The sequence below is a fragment of the Ictidomys tridecemlineatus genome, chromosome 10 (genome assembly GCF_052094955.1).
Source record: "Ictidomys tridecemlineatus isolate mIctTri1 chromosome 10, mIctTri1.hap1, whole genome shotgun sequence".
Taxonomy (NCBI): Eukaryota; Metazoa; Chordata; class Mammalia; order Rodentia; family Sciuridae; genus Ictidomys; species Ictidomys tridecemlineatus.
The window spans coordinates 110,617,936-110,642,435 of NC_135486.1; the positions used below are offsets into that span (position 1 = coordinate 110,617,936).

At 39.8% G+C, this 24,500-nt stretch overlaps 1 protein-coding gene across 10 annotated transcripts; it reads left to right on the forward strand.

The window, feature by feature from the left end:
- Nucleotides 1–3,540: 3,540 nt before the first annotated feature.
- On the forward strand, nt 3,541–22,414 carry Zkscan5 (zinc finger with KRAB and SCAN domains 5). Of its 10 annotated transcripts, none has more exons than XM_005339747.5 (7): nt 3,541–3,662; nt 4,874–5,373; nt 8,802–8,940; nt 12,249–12,331; nt 12,620–12,755; nt 18,065–18,673; nt 20,742–22,414. In XM_005339747.5, the coding sequence occupies exons 2-7, from the start codon at nt 4,960–4,962 to the stop codon at nt 21,863–21,865; spliced, it is 2,505 nt and encodes an 834-aa protein (XP_005339804.2). In that variant the 5' UTR covers nt 3,541–3,662; nt 4,874–4,959; the 3' UTR covers nt 21,866–22,414. The 10 variants fall into 10 exon arrangements, with proteins under 10 accessions (XP_005339804.2, XP_021575393.2, XP_040133663.2 ...); XM_021719718.3 differs by having other exon boundaries at nt 12,623–12,755; XM_021719717.3 differs by having other exon boundaries at nt 3,559–3,662; nt 4,871–5,373.
- The last annotated feature ends 2,086 nt before the right edge of the window (nt 22,415–24,500 follow it).

The window sequence follows — 24,500 nt, forward strand, 5'->3', positions numbered from 1 at the left end:
TTCGGTGCCCGCCCCAGCATTTCCGGGGCTCTCCAGGCGGCCCGGAGGACTGAGATGCATCTCGGTGGTTTACCGTCCTTCTCACTCCCGTCATCCCGAGGCGGCGACTCCTGTACTGATTTCTGCAGCTGGAGAAAATAACTGGTTTAGGAGCAGTTGATAGAGCAAGTGAAAGACCCTAGCCCAGTTAGCCCAGCTACCTAAGGCCAAGATATAAAATCAAGATACCGGGCATGCTATAAACAGGCTCAGGCGCCGGATGTGCTTTCCACATAACTGGTTGAGAAAGGACAGAGCACCCGCATCCTGAGGCATGCATGAATAAACAGGAACAGATAAGCAGAAACAGAAAGAATAGAATGCAGACCTGTGGTTTTTGGAATGCAGACCTGTACTTCCTAGGTGGCCTATATGCTAGATTTAAAGAAACCAATGAGAAACCTGTTGCTTCCCACTGCGCGAAACCTGCCCTAAACCCTATAAAAATCTCTGTATCCCCAAGCCCGGTGTGCCAGTTCACCAAAGCTCCGGCTGAGGTTCTGCTGGGCACCCGCAGGCGCCTGTGTCCCAATAAACCTCTTGCTTTTGCAGCCAGTGTTTCGTGTGATTCTCCTTGGACAGAGATGGGGGGGGTGTCTTTCATTGGACGGGGGTTCTTTCACAGGAACTGTCAGAGTTGAGAGAAAACAAAAAAGAACTTTAACTGCTTCTGTGTACGTCACATGTTATGGCCTTTGATTCTCTCAAAGATGAGGAAACTGGCTGGAAGAAGTCATGTCTTGCCTGATAATCAACAGACTTGTGGCTCGATGAATGAGACCAACATGCCCATTTCAAACTCCAGAACTGAGCACTTTCCACTGATACATGTTCAGTTATTGTAATTTTTCTCCCCCCAAAGCGATTTCTTCGCCCAAGGTATTTGGTTCATTTATTCATTCATCTATTCAAGAAACCTATCCAAGGACTGAAAATGTAGCTCAGTGGCAGGGTGTTTGCCTAGCATGTGCAAGGCCCTGGGTTCAATCTCCTGGACCAGTGGGTAGTGGCGAGTTGACTGCTGTGCTTCTGCTCTCCGGAAAGTGACAAGTTGACCTGGCCTGTTATTATTGGTACATGTCACTGCACCTCCTAACAGTACAGGGCACACTGTGGCCTTTCAGTCACCAAGTGCCCAGTAAATATTTCTTGAGCATCTAAGACCTTTGAAGCTCTAGCAGAGTAACAGAACTCCTCCCTCCTTCAGGGTGCTGAATGAAGTGAGAGCAGGGGATGGAATAGGGGGTGATGGGGATGTCTTAACAATTCCTACAAACTGGGTGGTTTAAGAAATTTATCATCTCAGTTCGGGAATCTAGAAGTGTGATATCAAGTTGTTGGCAGAGTGTTTCCTTCCAAGGGCTGAGAGGAAGAATCTGCTCTTAGTTCACCCCAGCTTCTAGTGGTTGGTGTCACTCTTCCGTGTTCTTTGGCTAAATGCAAAAGCATCATCCCACTCTGACTCCATCTTCACATGTCGTTCTACCTGCAGGCATGGTCTGTCTCCAAATTTCCCTTTTTTATAAGACAACAGTAATAACCAATTAGGACCCCACCCTAATGACCTCATTTTCAACTTGGTAAAGACCCTATCTCCAAATATGGTCATCTTCTTAGTTACTGTGAGTTAAGACTCCAACATGTGAATTTTGGGGGACACAATTCAATCCATAAGAATATGCCCTGTATAGGTCTGTTATCTAAATTTCTGAGAAGGCTCCAGGTTCAAAAGGAGCAAATGTGAGATGATAATCTAGGGTAAAATAAGAAAGAATTTAGAACAGTCAGCAATTTGCCCTCCTATCCCAGAGAATGATCACTGGAAAACTCCCCAGACTTCCTCATTTCTATGTCATGGAGCCTTTGTGTACTGCTATTTATATGATTCATGATGACCCCAACACTTATCAAGTGCTTATTATGTGCTAAGAAGTTTGAAGAGCTGTATCTCAATCCTCACAAAGAAACACTCTGGGAGTGCAGTTAACTGAGAACCAGAGAAAAATAATTTACTCAAAGTTTTCAGTTACTAAGTGGCAGAACTGGTATTAGAACAGGATAGCAATACCTAATGCTCTAGTCTTTTCTTCCATTATTTTTACTTTTCTTTAAAATATCTTTTAGTTGTTGATGGATCTTTTATTTTATTTATATGTGGTGCTGAGAATCAAACCCAATACCTCACACATGCTAACCAAGCACTCAATCACTGAGCCACAATCCTAACCCTTACTTTTCCTTTTTCCTATTTATATTGATTTGAACTTTTTACACCAAATCTTTACCTTAGGGGCAACTTGTAGATTTATTTTCTTCAACTGTCAGTAACTTAGTACAGTAAACCTTGGGCTAGAACTGAGACAACTTGGATCTTCTTTGGCCAAAAGGTCCAGATATGGTTTTGGAAAAGTCCTCTAAGGATTATAAGCCTTATTGTTCTAATATCTAAAACAAGTATGGAACAGGATTATAATTATTGAAAATAATGTTTGATTTTGGAGGATCATACAAAAGAGTGTCTCAAAATGAAAAATTAAAAGGGTTGCGGATGTGGCTCACTGGTTAAGCAACCCCTGGGTTCAATCCCCGGTACAAAAATAAATAAATAAACAAACAAACAAACAATGACTTGAATTTTGGCTCATGCAAATCCATTCCCTACTTTAAGAAATAAATGACATTTTAAAAATGTAAAGGTCAGCAGAGCGCAGTGGCACACTCCTGCAATCCCAGCCGGGCTGGAGAATCACGAGTTCAAGGCCAACCTCACCAAAAGCCAGGTGCTAAGCAAGTCAATGAGACCCTGTCTATAAATAAAATACAAAATAGGGCTGGAGATATGGCTCAGTGGCGGAATGCTCCTGCCCCCGCCCCGCAAAAAGGGGAGAACATTTCGAAGCCACTCAAATTGAGGTAGGTTTCTTGGAAAAAATGGATATCCATCTTAGACAAATTTTACATACATTAAGTCAACTGAATAAAAGCACCAAAATTAAGCCCCAGCTGCAAAATCCTACACCACACTCCTTCGTAGATTCTATTTTTATTTTTAAATGTCAACTTACACGCAAAATACATTGCGGACTTTCACCAGGGTCTTGGTCTTAAATAGGAAGCAATCTATCACGCATGAGATTTTGAGTGGTCTGGAAAGTGTCCTTTAACTTCTAAATATCCTCTCCATCTGTTGGCAGAAGCTGCAGTTCCAGAGCCGTTTGAGCCCCAAAGAGTGGCGATAAGTGAATCTGTCGTGTCTGTCCGACAGCTTTGAAAACGGGCACTTAAAAGTGAGAGATTATTAAATCTCCTGAGCTCGAGCTAGGGAACTCCTGAGTAAACAATGGCCTTTGCAAGTTTTGCTCTCCCGACCCCTAAGGCCAATCGGCACCCGGCAGCTCCACTAGTCTTCCAGACGGGCGCCAGCGGACACGCCACCCGCCCTACTGCTTTCTGATAGGCCCGCGAGAACGAGGCTAGAAGTCGAGTCGTGGCCCTATTGGTTAGCTGGTGTAGCCCGCGCGAGGCTTCCTGGGAGATGTAGTCCCAAGAGCCTTTCGCGCTGGCGAATTGCGGGTGTGACGTTGGAGACTTCGGCCCAGTGAGCCGACTGTGGCAGTAAAGAGGTGGGTGTGTTTGGAAAGGGAAGGATGAGAATTTGGGTGAATAAAACCTAAAGTGCTCAAAGTATAAGATGTCCGAGGCTTACGGACTCGCAGAAAGATAGATACGGATCTACTTCGAATTGGGGCGCAGAGCGTTGGGGGTGGGGAGGCGCCAGGACCGCGGCCAATCAGGCGCCGGCAACTGTTGCCTAACCCTTGATGCCCCGCCTCTTGTCCTCACTCCAAGAAAGGGGGAGGAGCTCGGCTGTTTCTTGGCTGTGCTGTGGGGTTGGGAAGAGGGTGATTAGGTTTCCTTGCTGACTCTGGTAACTTTGTATTTGCACCCCTGAGGCCTAGGGAGGTCCAGGTTGTGGGCGGTGGGCTGGGGGTCCGGCCGCGCCCTATCTCGGTGTCGATTGGTTCTCTCCCCCTCTGGGGCGGGGCCAGGGGCGGCACCCCCCCACCCCACCCGCTGCGAGGCGAGGACCTCCGGGATTCCTAGAGAGGCCTCGGAAGTGCTCTCGTGGGTGGGATTTATGGCTTAAGCTTGGACTTGCTTACTTCCGGTGAGGAAGTGTCAGCATCAGTGTTCTCCTGTTTTGTACGATTCCCGGTCTTCCAAATCTTGGCTGCAGGGAGAATGATCTTCCTGGAGAGCTAATTGGGACTGGCGACTTGAGGGGAGGGAGTAGGGCTTTTGTATTCGGACGGGGGATCTGTCCCTAACCTTGACCGGGCTGTCTCTGTGTCGTGGGGTCAGGAGCGTTTCAGAGGAATTTAGGTCCAAATCTTTACCTTATACCATATCTCTTCTGGACCAATGAAGTCTTCAGTTGTCTGTCAAGCTCTTGTGGCTTGATGGACAGAACCAGTTATGAACATTTTAATGTTTTTCACCCCCATTCTGACTTAAGTTTGATTTAAGGTTGAGAGAAGGAAGGGCTCCATCTGTAATAGTAAGTTTTGTCTCATTATTTATAGGAACTGTCAAGTATTTTTGCCTCTAAAATTGTGTCTTAGATTGAGACTGATGTGAAATTTTAATGAGTGTTCATTACTTTTTTTAAATCTTGGAGGTAATCTCTTGATAATCTTCTGGAGATGGAGTGGCGGCTGCCTTGCAGTCCATATTTTTAAGTAAATTACTTCGTTGAGGGGTCATCTTTAGTTTTTGTATAGAACGTCTTTGCCGTCTCTCTTTGCTAATAATGATTCCCGATATATATCAGTAGGTTGCACACTACTGAAAGTGCTCTTCAGAAGACAAATTGGGTCAGAGTAACACAGCCAGCCTCGAGAGAATTCCCTCTGAGTTGGAATGATAATGACAGAATCCCGGGAAGTTATAGACTTAGATCCTCCAGCTGAGACTTCACCGGAACAGGAAGACCTTCTAATAGTGAAGGTGGAAGAAGAAGACTGCACCTGGATGCAGGAGTACAATCCGCCACCGTTTGAGACTTTTTACCAGCGGTTTAGGCATTTCCAGTACCATGAGGCATCAGGTCCACGCGAGGCTCTCAGTCAACTCCGGGTACTCTGCTGTGAATGGCTGAGGCCCGAGTTGCACACCAAGGAGCAGATCCTGGAGCTGTTGGTGCTGGAGCAGTTCCTGACCATCTTGCCAGAAGAGTTCCAGGCCTGGGTGAGAGAACATCATCCTGAAAGTGGCGAAGAGGCTGTGGCTGTGATAGAAAGTATACAGAGAGAGCTTGAGGAACGCAGGCAACAGGTGAGTGGAAGAAGAGGCAGGAACAGTGAGGAAGGAGAGGAAAGAGTTAAGGAACTGCTAAGCAGGGGTGAGATTTTTAGCCCTGTGGTGCTTCATTCATATTCTTTTGTTCTCCTGGGATTAGGTACACTGTGGAGATTTCCTGCCACTCCAGCAAAGAGAAGCAATATCCAGTGTGTTAACCTGTAGAAGACAATCAGCGATTTTTATTTATTTTTAAGATTGTATTTATTTTTTGAGTGACATGATACAAAATCCAAAAAGGTACATAAGGTTATAATGAAAAGTAAGTTTTCCTCCCACCCCTAATTTCCCAACTGCCTAGTTCTCCTCTCCAGAGGCAGCCATTGTTACATGAAACTTGTATATCCTTACAGAGATATACCATATTCATTAATATTTTGGCATATATGATATAATGTGCTTTAAAAACACACACAAATGTTAAGTCTATACACTTCTTCCTCTTTCTTTTTTCCTATATCTTAATTTGTGCAAATACATCTGCCTTACTCTTTTTATATTCCATTGTATGGATGTATCATAATTTATTTAACTCCTGTTTAAGGAGTTTAAGTTGTTCCATTTAAGTTGTTCCTTTAGATTAATTTTTAATGTTTACTATGACAAACTTTTCTGAAATGAGTATCCTATATATTTTATTATATATATTATATATGTCAATTATAGGATGGATACTTTGAAGTCAAATTTTTGACTTGGTGGTATGTTTGAAATTTGGATAGCTGTTGCAGATTGCCCCTCATAAAGGTTATACCAATTTATATTCCCACCAGCCATGTATGAGTTTTTTTTTTAAGGGTTAATCATACATCATAATCGCTTTTTGTTTTTGCAAATTATCTGTTTATGTTTCTTACATGTTCCTTACTTGTTAGAAATACTAAGCATTGTGTCTATCATATGATTTCCACATATTATCTTTCCACTTTGTTATTTGTCTTTGCTTGAGGAGATTTAAGATTTTTATGCAGTCAGAATAAGTCTATTTTATGGTTTCTGGGTTTCATGTCATACTTAAAAAGATGTTCTTCACTACAATATTATGAAAACATTTTCTTTTCCACTATTTTTTTATGCTTTTAAATGATTATTTCATCTTGAATTTATTTTTGTGTACGTTGTATGGCATGGTTGCAGCTTAATTTTTTCCTAGATAAGTTTTTCCCACCAACTTATAATCTTTTTTTTGGTACTGGAAATTGAACCAGGGACGCTGTGCCACTGAGCTACATCCCCAGTCCTTTTCACTTTTTGAGACAGGGTCTCACTAAGTTTTTTGAGACTGGTCTCAAAACTCGTGATCCTCCTGTCCTCAGTCTCCCAAGAATTATAGGCATGCACCGCTGCATCTTTCTTATAGTAATCCTTTTTTTTCTTAACTAACTAAAATGCCACCTTTATCACATATCAAATTTCTGCTTGTGTTTAGGGTCCTTTTCAGGTCTTTCAATCATTTTTTTAATGATCTTGGCTGTTCATGTTTTGATATTTTAATTATTTGAGTTCTGTATAAAATGCTCGGCTTTGATAGGACTACTCTTATCCCTCCACTTTTTTTTTCAATGTTTTCTTTTCCCCTTATGGACTTAAGAATTACTTACTTAGTTTCCACCAAACCCCAAAACCTGTTGGTATTATTGTTGGTGTTCCATTATATCATGGTTAATTCAAGGAGAACTGATTATTTTATCTTCTTTTCCTTTCCTAATTTATAAACTAACTCCATTCCTTTATCTTGCTGCTAGCCTCATGATCTAAACTTTAATTTTTGTTTTTTGTTTTCCATAGCAAACAAACAAAAATCTTAATCTTGGGGTCATGTTTATAAGAGTTGAAAGCTAGCTAAAGAATTTCCTTCATTCCTTAGAGCCACTGCAATTAAGCATAAGGTACTAGTTCATTGTTCCTAACCTCTGGGTAAGGGATACTTAAGAGTTCCAGAATATCTTTGGGCTTATGGATTAGTTTAACTCTCTCTGTGATTCAGGTAACAGCAGAAGGATGACTGCAGCCAGACCCTGCAGCTGTCCTGCAAGATTAACCTTCAGCTGGGAACGTTTAGACCTTTCTGTTGCTTAGTCTCGACATGAAGTAAAGGTTCATGGTGACATTCAGTTATTCTTTTTCTGAATCTAACTTGGAACACTAATGGACAACTTCCATTAGTGTGTTTTGCAGAAATAGATATTGAAAGGTACAATTTAAAAGGATTTTTTAAAAATAGAGAATTTATAGCACATATTGCATGTTTACCCTTCTCGTTGTGATATGTGCAGCTTATCTTTGGAAGGGACACAGAGAAAATCTATTCTTAGTGGTAGTCAGTACTTTCAGGTCCATAGATGAAATTTTCCCAAGGACCTCCAGAGCTCACTTTGCCTTTCCCTTTACCTGCCTTGTTGTATCCCAACTTTGTTCCTCAGCTTTATTTCTTACTCCATCCTTTCTCCTTTGGGTTCCTTTCTCCTGTTCTCAGTGGATCTCAAGGGCTACTTTGGTTCTTTGGAGCTCAGATGCCCATTGACATACTTGGAACCATCTAAACTTTTGTTCTGAGTGGACTCACAGGAATGCACAAACTTTCAGAGTGGGTATTTGCCATAGGTATGTTGCAGCTACCTCTTAATGTAAAACCCATGACATATTTGCTGGGAGGGTTAAAATTTAAAGTGCTCTGAAACCTAAGGAAGGGGAAAAGGGAGATAGCAATTCAATTTTAGTTCAAGATCCTGTTACCTTCCAGTATACTGGGACTGAGCTGGTATTTTTCAGAACAGGTAGATTCTAGAGAATGGTTGTGGCAGAGTAATTGTGTATACCCTAGGATTGAGCAAGGGCCAAGAGCAGAAAGGTGGAGGCCTGTAGTACACTGGATAGGAACTAGCTTTAAGTCTTAGTGTTGGTCTGTCCAAGTAAGATTTCCTGTGTCCTATAATGGATCTTTCCAACTTCCTTTCTCATCTCTCCCCTTCACTAACCTTTTACCCACACTGGACTCCTTATGGTTTCTAGATTGTACCAAAGATCCTCTTTCTGCCTGAGGTGTTTGCTAGTCTTCTGACTGCCTGGGTCATTTCTCTGTGCTTTTCCCTGGATGCCTTCTTCTCATCCTTGAGATGTTTCCTCAGAAAAACCTTCCCTGGCCTCCCAGTCTCATCTGTTGTGTCTCATAGCACCATGTTTCTCCCCTTGTGTGACATATACACAACTAGTAATTAACTATTTGTGTGTTGACATATTCCTTGAAAGTTTTCTACAAGTAAACTGTGTTATACCATTGTATAATTAATGTCCGACTCACTGTGGATACACTTTAAATACTTGGTAAGGGAACAAATGAAAATCCAATGGAATTTTATTGTGTTTGTTCACATGTAACTGTGCTGATTGGTTGTGGTTGTTAGATTGTTGCATGTCCTGAAGTGCTTCCTCAGAAGATGGTCCCACCTGGAGCAGTGCAGGAGTCCTTCAATTCCCAGTTCCTGGCCATGGACACACAGCCTGAACAGGAGCCACAGAAGCCTCATATTCTGGAGGAAAATGGTGAGGCTCAGAAGTTCAGTGGAACAGACATGGCTGGAGCTTGGGTACCCTGGCCACATGGGCAGGTGGCATTGTAAAAGACTAGAGGTTGGATAGCTTCTCTGCAACCAGCAGGGTCTGAGGTTGGGAAGGTCTGGAAACCTGGGGTGGGCTGGTATTGAGAAAGCACAGCTTCTTGGATAGCTGGGACTGTAGCACTTCTGTTCAGAAACAATAATGGGGCTTGAGAGTGTGGCTCAGTAGTAGTGCCTGTGCTTAGCATGTTTGAGGCTCTGAGTTCAGTTCCTAGCTCCCGCCCCCAAAAAATCCCCCCAAAAGGAGTTATCGCAAAAGCTATAACACATATTATTATAATGCAGATGATAAGTAAGTACAGGTACTGTTCAAAGATCTACTAAGTTTGTTAAAAAAGTACCATCATCTTGCTGCAGTTTTTTACTTCTGCTTCATAGATTTTGTTGTCATATGCTTATGAAAAGGCTTTGCAGTTCCCAATTATGTTCATTTTTGTCTGCAAATTTGCTTGGAAATCTTATTTGAAGCAGCTTTCTCAAAAACCTTTAGAACATTTGTTTTCCTCTTCCCTTCTTCTCTCTCCCATCTCAATTTTATCTACTTGCATTAGATATTTCAAGGAAGAAAAATGAACAGATGAGTGTCATTTTTTTTATAATTAAAAAATTTTTTTTAGTTGTGGATGGATACAAAATATTTATTTATTTTTATGTGGTGCTGAGGATCAAACCCAGTGCCTCACACATGCGATGCAGTGCCCTACCACTGAGCTACAGCCCCAGGCCCTGATTGTCATATTTATTATGATATTTGTCCACAAATCCATATTCCCTAATCAGAAACCCTTGCTGTGAAATATATTTTAGGATTCAGAATTTTTCAGATTTGGCAAGGTAATATGATTTATATCATATGTTACACTATCAGCAGGATTAATATTTTTGCAGTGAAATTTGTGCATGTTTACATTAAGTTGATTAAATAGACTTGAAATAGCTTCACATCAGGTCAGGTTTTGCTGTCAAATTAATTTGATGCCTACCTTATTGAAAAAACATTCCTTTGGAGGTGGGCATGATGGAGCATGTTTGTAGTCCCAGCTACTTTGGGAGGCTGAAGCAGGAGGATCCTTGAACTCATGATTCAAGATGAGCCTGGACAACATAGCAAGATCCCGTCAGAGAAAAATAACAAAACAATCCTTTGGTATTTAGAGTTGTATTTCCGAGTTGTGAATAAGGGATTGTGTTTTCTCTGTTTGACCTTAGACTTTCTTCTGTGCTCCTACAGGTGGTCAGGTATTTCCTTTGACATACCTCACTGCCCTAATCTCTTCCAGCTTTAATTCCATGCTGGTTAAACTGCAGCAGCAGCAGCAATAGCTCTTCCTTATGTAGTGTGTACATTGTGTAGAAACTGTTCTAAGTATTTTTCACCTTTTGGACTTCATTTAGCCTTCAGAGGCTCAGGAAAAATGGTCCTATTTGGGGTCAATACCTTTTTGGTTTTTATATTTTAAGTCATTTCATGAATTTTACATAAAATGCAAAAGATAGCAAGAAATAATCTTTTAGAAATTTTATTGAATCAGTATCAAGTACATTTTGACATAAAAATCTTATAAAAGATGAAAGAATACTATCACACAATACTGTCCTTTTAGCAAAATGGGATGGTCCAAGATCTTGTTGCAAAATACCACATGGTGGGGCTGGGGCTGTAGCTCAGTGGCAGAGCATTTGCCTAGCACTTATGAGGCACTGGGTTCTATCTTTAGCACCACATAAAAATAAACAAATAAAATAGAAAGGCATGCTGTCCATCTACAACTGCAAAAAAAGAAAAAAAAAGAAAGAAAAAGACATGGTGGTGTCCTTCCTTTTGAAAGGTTTGCTAGATGAAAATGCTATAGTTCCTTTTTGAAATTAGAAATACATTTATCATTGATTTTTTTTAAGTTGTTGGTAGACTTTTATTTTTTTGGTAGACCTTAATTCATTCATTAATTAATTTACCAGCCCCTGAATTGCTTAATAATAGTGACTGTCTTTTGCAAATTTCTTCTCTTTGCTGATATGGGCAGTAAATGAAAAATTCGGAATTTTCAACTGTGTCAAATGAAACTATGGATATCAACAGTCTTCTTTTCTACCTTTTTGAAGAATGATGCAACATGTAATATTTTGAGAAAAATGAAGAATGATTTATTTTTCTATTGTGATCCAAAATATTTTCTTTATTTTTTCCATTCTCATTATTTCAGTCTTATGTGGCATTGTTGAGAATAATTAGTAATGATCAGTAACAATGAGTTAATTCTTAGGATGATAAAATGAAACAGTATTTGAAGGTATAACAAAACTAAGATCACACAGATTCTAAACTGTATCTTAGGTTTGTACAAGTATCCAGTGGATCTCTAAAGAGTTTTATCCTAGTTAAAGAAAATAAATTTCCTTTTGTACTTCAGAAGACTTAAAAATAATAAATATAGACCTGTAGAGAGGTGCACCATGTAATTGCAGCCATCTGAGGGGCTGAGGCGGGAGGATCGCAGGTTTCAGGTTACCCTAGGTACCTTAGCAAGACCCCATCTCAAAATGAAAAATAGAAAGGACTGGTGATGTATAGCTCAGTGGTAAAAGTGCCCTTGGGTTCAATCTCCAATATTTCACACACACAACACACACAAAGGTAAAAATTTTCGAAGGCAAGAATTGTTTTTCCACTTATTTCTATAACACAGAATAGACCACATGCATACTTCCTGACTGAATATAAACTAACTGTGGATATTCCTTGAGGGGAGAGACTGAACTGAAGCCTTGCTAATCCAAGTGTAGTCCAAGAGACAGCAGCACTGGCATCACATGGGAGCTTGTTAGAAATGCAAAATCTCAGGCCCCACCCAGGACTCTAGAGTTAGAATTTGCCATGTATTGGGGTCCCTGTGAAGCCCTGGACACTAGGAAATGCTGTGGGCATGGAAGATGTGGAACTCTGATTATTCTTGGAGATCAATAGGGTCTACCTAAGCAGAGTGGAAAACATCCTTTACAGGGGAATGGCCAGCAGGGATTACCCTGATCAGAGCAAGAAGTCTGTTTTGAGGGGAAAGGAGGAAAAAGAAGGTAAATGTGAATGGGCCCGGAATGTAGAGGGTCTTGAGAGCAAAGCAGAAGAATTTGGCCTGGAGTGGCAGGGGTCATTGTAGATTCATGAGCAAAGGAGGCACATGATGGCTTTGAGAAGGAAACAGAGATTCTCACTTACACCTTTTTCTCCTCCTTCAGCCCTTCCTGTTCTCCAAGTTCCTTCCCTTCCCCTGAAGGACAGCCAGGAGCTGACAGCCTCACTTCTCTCAGCTGGGTCCCAGGTGAGCTGGAGCCCCCTCTCCCTCTGTGAGGACCCATATCTCTTCTCTAAAGACTAGTCACCTTGTTCCCAAATCTTTATCAGGAGGTTTGTTTCTTTAATCAGCAACCAGACCCATCTGGGGTTGGTATCTTCATTCCCTTTATCTTTTTCTTTCTTCCCAGTACTTTCCAATCCTTTCTGAAGCAGAATCCCTCCCCTGACTTCTTTCCTTAATGCTCCCAGTTTTTCCCCTCACTCCAGATTTGAACATAGGGACTGGGAATTTAGCAGAGATCTCCTGTTTCAGAAGTTGGTGAAAATTGAAGACGTGGCTGATGTGGCTGTGTCCTTCATCCTGGAGGAATGGGAACATTTGGACCAGTCCCAGAAGTCTCTTTATAGGGAAGGCAGGAAGGAGAATTATGGGAGTATTACTTCTATGGGTAAGACTTATTTCTACCTGCATGGATTAGGAAATTTTAATTTTGTTGTCTTGTAAAGAATATTTCTAGCACGTCCTATAAAAGCATATGTGGCTGGTTGTAGTGGCATAAGCCTGTAATCCCAGCTACTTGGGAGGCTGAGGCAGGAGAACCTCAAGTTTGAGGCCAGCCTGGACAACTTATTGAGATCTTGCCTCAAGATCTATTTTTAAGGGGCTGGGGATGTGGCTCAAGCGGTAGCGCGCTCGCCTAGCATGCATGCGGCCCGGGTTCGATCCTCAGCAGCACCACATACCAACAAAGATGTTGTGTCCGCCGAGAACTAAGAAAAAATAAATAAATGTTAAAATTCTCTCTCTCTCTCACTCTCTCTAAAAAAAAAAAAAAAAAATCTATTTTTAAAAAAGAAAAAAAGGAAAAAGGGAAAGGGCTGGGGATGTAGCTAAGTGGAACAGCACTTGCCTAGCATGCATGAGACCTTGGGTTCTACCCCCAGTAACAACAAGAACAAAAAGAAACATATATGTTTGTATGTTTTAGTTGCTGTTGGTTTTCTTTTTCTTTCTCCCGGAGAGTAAACCTCATTTTTTCTTATTCAGTTTATTTTGGTTATTTCTGCCTTCATAAGGGTATAGTTGAAACTGATAGTACTTAGGGGAATAGTGTTTACCATCCAGCAAATCCTTTTTGCTTTTTTAAAATAAAAAAGAGCTTACTGGGCATGTTGGTGCACACCTGTCATTCTGTAACCATACTCACTATGGAGGCTGAGACCCGAGAATCTAAGTTTGAGGCCAGCCTTGGCAACTTCATGAGTTCTTGTCTTAAAAAATCAAAAAGAATTTTTTAAAAAAAGGGTTGGGGGTGTAGCTTAGTAGTGGAGTTCCCTAGGTTGTATCCCCAGTACACTACACACACACACACACACACACACACACACACACAAGATAAAGTTTAAACTAATAGGTTTAAATTTAAGTAAATTTTTGGTAGTTTTATTCTTTGATAAATTGGGTAATTCTTAACAGAATATTTCTAATTTATGAAAATTTCTCATACTTTGTTGATTAACTTATAATGGTTTTTATGATTCTTTAGTAACACTGTTTCCTTCCCTTTCATATGTGGATGGTTAGTTGTTTACCCCCATGACCATCCTCAGACCACCAACCCCTATTCTGTGATATTTACCTTGGGATCTGCATTTTACCCATCATATCACTTCTTGGTTTCTAAGGTCCTATTTGTAACTAGGTTTTGATCCTGAAAGCTAACATTCAGTTAGCTGTCTGGGGCAGTGATAAACTGTAGCTAAATACTATTGCAAACATTTTAGAGATTGTGGTTTTTCACTTTTTTAAAATTCATTCTTCTAGAAGAACCACTCTATATCAGGCACGCTGGTGAACTTCAGATCAAACACATATACAAGGCCAGATTTCTTTTGAGAAACATTATGTCAGTCTACATTGTCTAAGGATTTTTAGTTCACTCACATGCTTTTACCAAAAAGGTATAAAAATGACTCCTCTTTTTAACAGTTTTTTGGTTGCTGTTAATATTTGTATTTCCTTTTGTTTGATTTATTTTTATGTGTCCTTTGTTCATTAATCTATTGGGATCTTAGTAGTAGTCTTTTATGTCAATGAATTTATATAATAAAAATGTTGTATTTAATGCCTTTTAAAATTCTCTTTTAATTTCTGATAGCTCACTTGTCTAATTTTCTAATTTGAGTCTATTCATATTGCTTTATGTTTTTCAGTTACTGTATCAGTACTTCATGGGTTCCAGAGTTTGAGGTGCTTAGTGTATTTCTTTCCTGTATCATTCTCCAAGCAGTTCTCACTTCTTACCATCTGCTTTTTCTCATTGGCTTCATTACAACATATTTACAGCTTCAGTATTCTTCTCCAAATTAAAATTAGATTCAGTAGTTTCCGTCTTCTTAACTTTTCTTTCTTTTTAAAATTTTTTTTAATTTAGTTTTGAGTTGTAGTTGGACATGATACCTTTATTTTATTTTTATGTGGTGCTGAGGATGGAACCCAGGACCTTTTGCACGTGCTAGGTTAGCACTCTACCACTGAGTCACAACCCCAACCCCTTAACTTTTCTTAGAAGACCACATTTGATTATTTTCATGCCTGTGGCTTTCTAACAGTATCACAGAAAGTCAGAATTTTAAAAGATGTTTATTGTGTTTGGAAATGAGATTTTTAAAAATAAATGAATGTATCTTGGAAATAGTAGTTTCCATGGTGTAGATCGGGGAACATAAGACAGTGTCTGTGAAGACTACAACGGAGAAGGATTTGAAAGAGCTATTACGATATATATACTTCAAGAACCATGTCTCTAAAGAGGAGGAGAAAGAGACCTAATCACTAAAAGAGTACATGGGTTGAGTGGATGGATATTTTGTATGGAGAAGTTTTAAGCATATTTCAATGCTCCTGAGAAAGAACTCATTGTTTAATACAGGGGTGAGAGCAGAAATGTGCTGTAGGGAGGACTAAAGAAAGCATGAAGTCCGGGGTATAGGAAGGAGCACAGGGTGGCTTTGGCTAGGGAGAGAGAGATCTCTCTATTATGAGACGAGGGAGGAGGAAAGAAGAGACTACCAGTAAGTTCAGAGATGTGGGTAAAGGACATTTAAAGGAGTTCTTGGCTGGGTAGCTTTGACTTTCCCTGAAATAGGAGAAAAAGTCCCTGTTCAGAGATGACAGCATAGGCTGTAAGTAGGTGGTAGAGTAGTGGTTTCAATGCAGTAGATAACGTTGATTTTTATTTTAAAAGGTCATACTACACCATAGTAAAAAATTCAAATAGTAAAATGGATATAAAGTGAAAAATAGTTTTCCTTTCAGAGGCAAAACTATTATCAGATCTGGACATATTCTATACATACGTATGTAGGTTAATATACACTATTCGTGTTTTGTTTTTTTGTGTGTTTGAGATGGGGTTTCACAGTGCTGCCCAAGTTGACTTCAAACTCATGTCCTACTTTAGCCTCTCCTGAGTTACTGGGCTTCTAGGCACATGTTACCATGCCAGCTTTCATTGTTTATTCTTTTTTGAACCCAGCGGTGCTTGACCACTGAGCCACATCCCCAACTTGTTTTATATTTTGTGTTGAGACACACTTTCACTAAGTCGCTAAAACTGACTTTGAACTTGCAATCCTTCTGCCTCACCCTTTAATCCCGAGCTACTGGGATTATAGGCATGCACCACTGCGCCTGGCCCAGCTTCCTTTATTTACTACAGTGATATAACTGGAAGTTTATGATGGAATGTTTTGATATAGCTGCTAAGAACAATGAGGAGAAAAGCCAGCCTTAGAAAACAACATGCCAAACAGGACACTGTGGGGTTGAAGATGATGATTTCGTAAAGCACCAGGTCTGTCTGATTAGATGTGTTCATATACCTACAGCCCCCAACTACATTACTCAGTAGCCTGGGATTGCATTGAACAGGGAAAGTTCTATGTTTCATATGCAGATAAGCCAGGGAAATCATCAGAAAGCTTGTCCTGCACACTAAGAAGAGGCTGGGGAAGAGGCAAGAAGCTGGTGTGTAAGCCAGGTGGTGTAGCAACCTGTGTCATCCCTGTCCCTGGAAAGGGACCGTTGTTAATAGCCCCAAGGTGGTACATGCACTGTGGATTTTTTTTTTTTTCAAATTCAGTCCTGCAAAAAGAAAGCCATGTATATATTTGATTTTTGGAACATGAGAATTCTAAGAATAAAATATGTGAGCCAGGCGTGGTGGTGCACACCTGTAATCCCAACAACTCAGGAGGCTGAGGCTGAAAGATTGCAAGTTCAAAACCAGGTGGCTAAGCACCCCTGGGTTCAATCCTTGGAACCAAAAAAAAAAAAAAAACCCAAACAAATATGTAATATGAATAAAAGAGAAAAAATATTGTGGTACCTGGGATCATCTCATTAGTTAAATGGGGGAGAGAAAAACATGTGAAAAGTCTAGTTTGGGCCTTGGGACATAGTTCATTGGTAGATCACTTGCCTAGCATGTGCAAGAACCCTGAATTCAATCTCTAGTACTGCCAAAAAAAAAAAGTCTGGTTTTATGAGAGTGTTTTTTGTTTATATATTTGTTTACTCTGCTAAAATATCCTTAGAAAGAGAAATTAAATAAAAATAGCTCTATGGTAAATTAAAATGTCTTCATAGTAAAAGAGTTATAACTCCTGACTATGTCAAAAAAAATAGTAATAGTGTCTACCTCAAAATATCATTATGAGGATTAACTATGCCATAAAGTGTAAAACACTCAGGATAGTGCCTGGCTCACAGCAAGCACTCAATAAGTTAAATGTTAGCTTTTGAACCCAGGGGTGCCTTATCACTGAATTACATCTCCAGCCCTTTAAAAATTTTTTTAAGACAGGGTCTTGCCTAGTTGATTAGGCTTTGCTGAGTTGCTGAGGCTGGCTTGAAACTCCTGCCTCAGCCTCTCAAGTCGCTGCAATACCGTGTGTGCCTCTGTGCCTAGCTAAATGTTACTTCTTATTACCATTATTATGTAATATTGAAAATTCTTTTCACAAGAAATTTTATTAGAAAATTCTCAATAGGCCATGATCTCCCTAGCATTTAAAAAATAATATTGCCTGATTTTTGTTATTTACTAAAGATTTGTCTTTGCCAACTATATTAATCTTCAGTCTTTTAGTAAAATATCAGTTGCTGATACAATGTCACAAGGGAACGGGCTGTAGTCATTTAAACATGATATATTTATCAGTGACTACTGTATGTTAACCTAGCTCTTAAAAGCAGTAGGTACTTAATTATAGAAAGAATTTCTTTTTTTCTTTAGACTAATTCCTACCACACTGAAATCCTTTGGAAATTGGAAAAACTAGAAAGTTCACCTTTCTTCTTCAAGCTGTGAATTCAGAGGAAGAGGAAAGTAAAGACTGGATTAGCTGCATAACCCAAGTCAAATCTTTATTAAGACTATTTTACTTAGTAGTGCACAGGTGTTCACAAATAGTTCCTCTGTGTATCATACCAAGAAGCTCTCCTCTTCATTAATGACTAGAACGACTGCTCTCCAGTCTCATCTTTGAACCATTCTTGCCAACTCTTCGGTTTACTCCCCTGTCTCAGTTTTCTGCTTGGCTATTCTTTATTCTGTCCTTGTATTGGCAGGTCATTTTACAAAGTCATGCATTTCTAGATGTATGGGTTTCACTTAATTATCCAGTATCCCTCAGTCATTTCTTCTAATGCAAGGAATAGCTAATCTCCCCCATTTTCCTTGTCTTATTTCAGATTATGAGTCCAGGGACAATGATATGGAGCTCATAGTAAAGCAGATTTCTGATGAAGCAGACACCCATTGGATGGCATCAGGAAGCCCTGAAAGGAATGCACCCCAGAGTCAAGAGTTTGCCGAAGTTAGTGACCTTAAAGGAATGGTACAGAGGTGGCAGGTAAACCCCACTGTGGGGAAATCCAGACAGAATCCTTCCCAGAAAAGAGAACTTGGTGTCAGCACAGCCATTAACCGTAAGCAGAACACAAATGGTGAGAGGGGCCACAGATGTACCGATTGTGGGAAATTTTTCCTTCAAGCTTCAAACTTTATTCAGCATCGACGAATCCACACTGGAGAAAAACCATTTAAGTGTGGTGAATGTGGGAAAAGCTATAATCAGCGCGTGCACCTCACGCAGCACCAGAGGGTCCACACTGGCGAGAAACCCTATAAGTGTCAGGTGTGCGGCAAGGCTTTCCGGGTGAGCTCCCATCTTGTGCAGCACCATAGCGTCCACAGTGGCGAGAGGCCCTATGGGTGTAACGAATGCGGGAAGAACTTCGGCCGCCATTCACACCTGATCGAACACCTGAAACGCCACTTCAGAGAGAAATCCCAAAGATGTATGTGTGAGGATTTTGTACTTGGGGAATAAATGGAGGCAAAAATTGTTTTATGAACTTGTTACCACAGGGCAGATAGATTGTGATACTGGGAACAGTAGGAAGGGGCAAAGATGAATAGTTTTTTATTCTTATTTAAACTTAAATTATCAAGTTGACAGGCAAAACCCACTACTGAATAACTCACCTTTCCCTACATTTATCTGCTCCAGGTCTTACCAGTTTCTTTGATAATTCCATTTTGCATACTAATACCGCTATCGCTTGACTCATGCACAGACATTATCTGTGGACTTTATATTGTAGTAAATGAGGATTTTGGTTCTCTTACATGATTCTTTGTTGGTTTCCCCTTCTTGCAGTTTAGTCATTTCACTCATTTTATTTTAAAATGATAAAATAACAGTTGTGTAGGAAGTTTGGAGGAAAGTAGGAGGTAGAAAAAAAATTACCCGCATAATCCCACCATCCTAATCAAGAGAACTGTTATTATTTAGTGTGTTTCCTTCTCTATTTTTCATCAGTCTATTTTACATAGTTGTACTCACAGGATATAATTATTAGACATATACAATATCCAGTGTTGCTTAGCCCTCCTGTTTATTTTTGACAACCTGCCATTGTTGACATTATAATTTATCTAACTGTTCCTCAATAGTTAAGCTTCTAATATCTTCTTCTTTGTCCTAATAATTGTGTTATATCTGTGAATTTTCCTGTATTTAGGATTATTTCCTTATTATAGATCATAGACGTGAATTAGTAATCAAAAGACAAAATATATTTCTATGGCTCTTGATTTGGGAGGCTGGGGTTGTAGCTTAGTGGTAGAGTGCTTGCCTTGTATACATATCACCAAATTGCTTCTTCGTTTTTTTTTTCCTAAGCAGTGCTGGGAGAGAATCTTGGTCCTTGTACATGCTAAGCAAGCACTCAATGACAGATCCATATCCCCAGCCCTATTTTTTGTATTTTATTTAGAGACAGGATCTCACTGAGTTGCTTATCGCCTCACTTTTGCTGAGCCTAGCTTTGAACTGGCAGTCCTCCTGTCTCAGTCTTCTGAGCCTCTGGGATTATAGGTGTATGCCATAGTGCCCAGCCCCAAATTGCTTCTTTTTTTTTTTAAAATATATTTTTTAGCTGTAGATGGACACAGTATCTTTATTTTTATGTGGTTTTGAGGATCGAATCCAGGGCCTCATGCATACAAGGCAAGCACTCTACCAATGAGCTACAACCCTAGCCTCCCAAATTGCTTCTTAAAACAATTGTACCACATGTGAGTTTCAGTTTTATTAATTTTTTACCATAGTATTATTTTTTGTTTGTTTATTTATTTATTTATTTTTAAAATTTTATTTATTTTTTAGGTGTAGATGGACACAACACAATTCCTTTATTTTTATGTGGTGCTGAGGTTCAAACCTGGTTCCTGCCTGTGCTAGGAGAGCACTCTACTGCTGAGCTACAATCCCAGTCCTATTTGTTTGTTTTTTATTGGGGATTGAATCCAGGAATGCCATAACTCTGAGCTATATCCCCAGTTTAATTTTGAGACAGGGTCTCTCTAAGTTTCCCAGTCTGGCCTCTAACTTGTCATCCTACTGTTTTAACCTCCCAGGTTGCTGGGATTATAGGTATGTGCCACTATTCCCAGCCTTAAAATATTTTTTTAACAAGATGAATAAGCAGAGAGTTTTTTTTTTTCCTTTTCTTTTTTTTTTTTTGTCTGTGTGGTACTGGGCATTGAATCCAGTGGATCCTCTACCTCTGAGCTTTATTCTGAGCCCTTTTATTTTTTCCTTTGAGACAGTGTCTCACTGAGTTGCCCAGTTTAGCTTTGAACTTGCAACCCCCCTGCTTCAGCCTCCTGAGTTGCTGGGATTATAGGCATGTACCACAACATTGAGCAGTTTTCTATTTTTATTCCTATTGGCATTAAGTATCTACATGTACCCCCCTTTGTTACACCTATTACATCATAATTTCATCTGATTATCCTCTTTTTTCCTGTTATTTTTTGTTTTGTAAAAGAATTGATGACATTTCTGTTTTTTTTTTTAAGGTAATGACAAAAGAAATAAGAATACAAAATTGAATGTTAAGAAGAAAATAGAACTTTCAGAAGCAGATATAGAACTATCAGAAAAAATCCAGAGGAATGCCTCTCAAGTTCAAGGTTTTGGAGAAGGCTATGAACACCAAGGCAAGGCAGATAGAAAGCAGGGAATTCCCATGAAAGAAATTTTAGGACAACCGTCTTCAAAGAGGATGAATTGTAGTGACGTCTCCTATGTCCACAAAAAATCCTCTACAGGAGAAAGACCACATAAATGTAATGAATGTGGGAAGAGCTTTATTCAGAGTGCACATCTCATTCAACATCAACGAATACACACTGGGGAGAAACCATTTAGGTGTGACGAATGTGGAAAAAGTTACAATCAGCGTGTGCACCTTACTCAACATCAGCGAGTTCACACTGGTGAAAAACCCTATACTTGTCATTTATGTGGGAAAGCATTTAGAGTGAGGTCCCATCTTGTTCAGCATCAGAGTGTGCACAGCGGGGAGAGGCCCTTCAAGTGTAATGAATGTGGGAAAGGCTTTGGGAGACGGTCACACCTTGCTGGACATCTACGACTTCACTCAAGGGAGAAATCCCATCAGTGTCATGAGTGTGGGGAGATCTTTTTCCAGTATGTTAGCCTAATTGAACATCAAGTGCTCCACATGGGTCAGAAAAATGAAAAAAATGGCATTTGTGAGGAAGCATATAGTTGGAACTTGACAGTGATTGAAGATAAGAAGATTGAGTTACAAGAGCAGCCTTATAAGTGTGATATATGTGGAAGAGCTTTTAATTACAGTTCAGACCTTATTCAGCATTACAGAACTCATACTGCAGAGAAAATCCATAAATGTGATATATGTAGAGAAAATGTTGGCCAGTGTTCTCACACAAAACAACATCAAAAAATCTACTCCAGCACAAAATCCCACCAGTGTAATGAATGTGGAAGAGTCTTCACTTTGAAGTCACATCTTAATCAACATCAGAGAATCCATACTGGTGAAAAACCCTTTCAGTGTAAAGAATGTGGAATGAGTTTCAGTTGGAGTTGCAGCCTCTTTAAACATCTGAGGAGCCATGAGAGGACAGATTCCATAAACAACTTAAGTGTGTAGGTGTTTCTGTTGAAAAACAGCCCAACTTTTGCTGTTTAGCCCAACAGCCTTCCTGAAGAGAAACCTTAACTACTATAATGAGTGTGGTAATGATGTCAAGCATTTCTCCAGTGTAACCATCAAACCTATGGGTGTGTTAAATCCTTCAGTTAGAACTTGGCTTTAGGAACCAGGAGCATCACAATAAAGAAATCCCTGTTTGTTCTTCCCATTGAGCAGCACTTTGATTAGCATCCTCATGCTTGAAAGTAGACAAAAAGAATCTCTGAAGACACCCAATGAAGGATAAGCCTTTAGATGACAGTCTATTTGAGACTCAGAATATTGACACTTGGAAAAGCCTCATGAATGCAGTAGAAATAAGCTTTATTTGTAGTTTTGGCCTTGTTTGACCGTATATCTATTCAGGGAAGAGTGCAGTGAAAGAAAGAACTCTCTAGCATGATATCTGTTTGGTACCTCAGCAATGAACCTTTTCTAGAAATTATTATTCTACCACTAGAATACTCCATTGTTCTCATCTTGAGTATTAAACCCTTTGAAAAGAAATTGATTAAAGGTATCTCTGTTTTGGCAGATTGGGGTTCCGAGGCTGGATGGGATGTGTTCCTACTACCTTATTACAATTTCTCCATGAAACACTAACATTAGTTTTGATTCTACTGACAACAAGATTAGCTAGAGGAGTTAAATTTTAAGTTTATGAGAGACAGTGCTGGCCAAGAACATATTATGGTATGGGAGAGAAACCTTTGGGTGATTGAGAAGGCAGAACTATAGATGGTTTATATTATATTACAAGAAAAGGACAGCTAAATCCAAGTTGAATTAAAAACCTTGGCCCAAGCAATGTGTGTGTCAATCCTAGCTACCCTGGGAATAGATCTCCCCTATAGATAGGGTGATGACACGTAGAATGAGTTTACGTTGCAGCTGGAATTGAAAAATAGTAACAAGGAACAGAAAGTAACATGGTTGGTTAGCTCTGCAGTGTGGGAATGTCTTGTTATGACATGGATAAGAACATTGACTTGAACCTGTTTGCCAGAAAGGGCAAGAGTACTTCTGCTGATTTTGCCTGGTGCACAATAAGTACCCACTAAGTATTGTTAATTGGATGTGTGGCACATGGTGGTGTCCTGTCTAGACCCCTTGGCTACACTGTCACCTACCACTCAGCTGTTCTGTTTATTAGCTGCTAAGTGCTCACAGATCTGCTCCAGATACTGGGGATTTGTCCTCAGAAGATGGGAGCTGCTTCAATCAGGAGTTTTCCCCTCCACACCCCTAGCCACTGATTGATTGATTTGGGGTACAAAAGGTGGATTCCCTTGCCTGAATGGGGAAACTTAATGGTGTACTTTATGCTCCAGAACCTTCTTTGAGGATCAGACCGAGTCAACTTTAAGCCACATCCATACTTGGCTCTTTTCCTCCTTCTTCAAGGGCTTTTCTTGAGGACTATGCCCTCCATTAGTTATTGACTCTGAAGCCCTGTCTCAGGCTGTACTGTAGAGAACTTGAACTTGATCTAAGATATTTGGTGCCATGAGTGGACCTAAAGAAGCTAAGAATGGCCTATAGAGGGCTGGGGGTGTTTGATCTGTTGTAATTTTGTATATTTGGTGTCCTATAGGCCTCTTGTATTTGATTTTCCAATTAACTCTTCATGCTTGGGAAATTTTCTGATATTATTTCATTGAAGAGATTGTACATTTCTTTGGTTTGAATCTCTGAACCTTCCTCTATCCCAATAAATCTTAAAATTGGTCTTTTGATGGTATCCTATAATTCTTGGATATTCTGTTCATGGTTTCTTACGATCTTCACTGTGAGGTCAACTTTATTTTCAAGGTTGTATATTTTGTCTGAGGTTCTGTCTTACAAGTGATCTAGTCTGTTGGTGATGTTTTCTATTGAGTTTTTTTTGGGGGGGGCTTATTGTTTCTTTCATTTCAAGAATTTCTATTTGTTTTTTCAGAATCTCTATCTCTTTCTTGAAGTAATCTCTTGCTACCCTTATTTGTTCTCTTATCTCTTTGTTGGAGTGATCAGTTTTTGCCTGTATCTGTTCACTTAGGTCATTCTTTAAGTCCCAGATCCTTTTAGTTATGTATATTCTGAACTCCTTCTCTGACATTTCATCTACTTTGCTATCTATGGATTCTATTGTTGTATTTTGGTTTGTTTGGGGCACTTTCCTCCCTAGTATTTTCATGATGTCTGTCATGTGTCTTCTTCTCTTGAAGTGTAGATTTGAGGTATTACAGCTTCTTCCCTATTGTCTTATAGTGTCCCTGCAGGTCATTAATAACTCACCTTTAAGGGGGAGATCAGTATTACAGCACTCAAGTACCCAATGTGCAGCCATAGATCAGTTAGCTTCTATTTTTACATTTACAGTTTTGTTGCTATAATTAGAAAGAATGATTTCGGTTATCTTCTATCATATAGTCAATAGGTTTGCATAATGTTTTACAGTTTCTAATGGTGTGGGGGGGTACTGGGGGGTTGGCTGAGATGTTTATGACATAGAATGTGAGAATATAGACGTATTAGATTATATGACTCGTGAAAGGGTAATCATAAGAAATTGGCTGTCAGTAGGCGAAACGAGAATGGGAACCCCATGCAA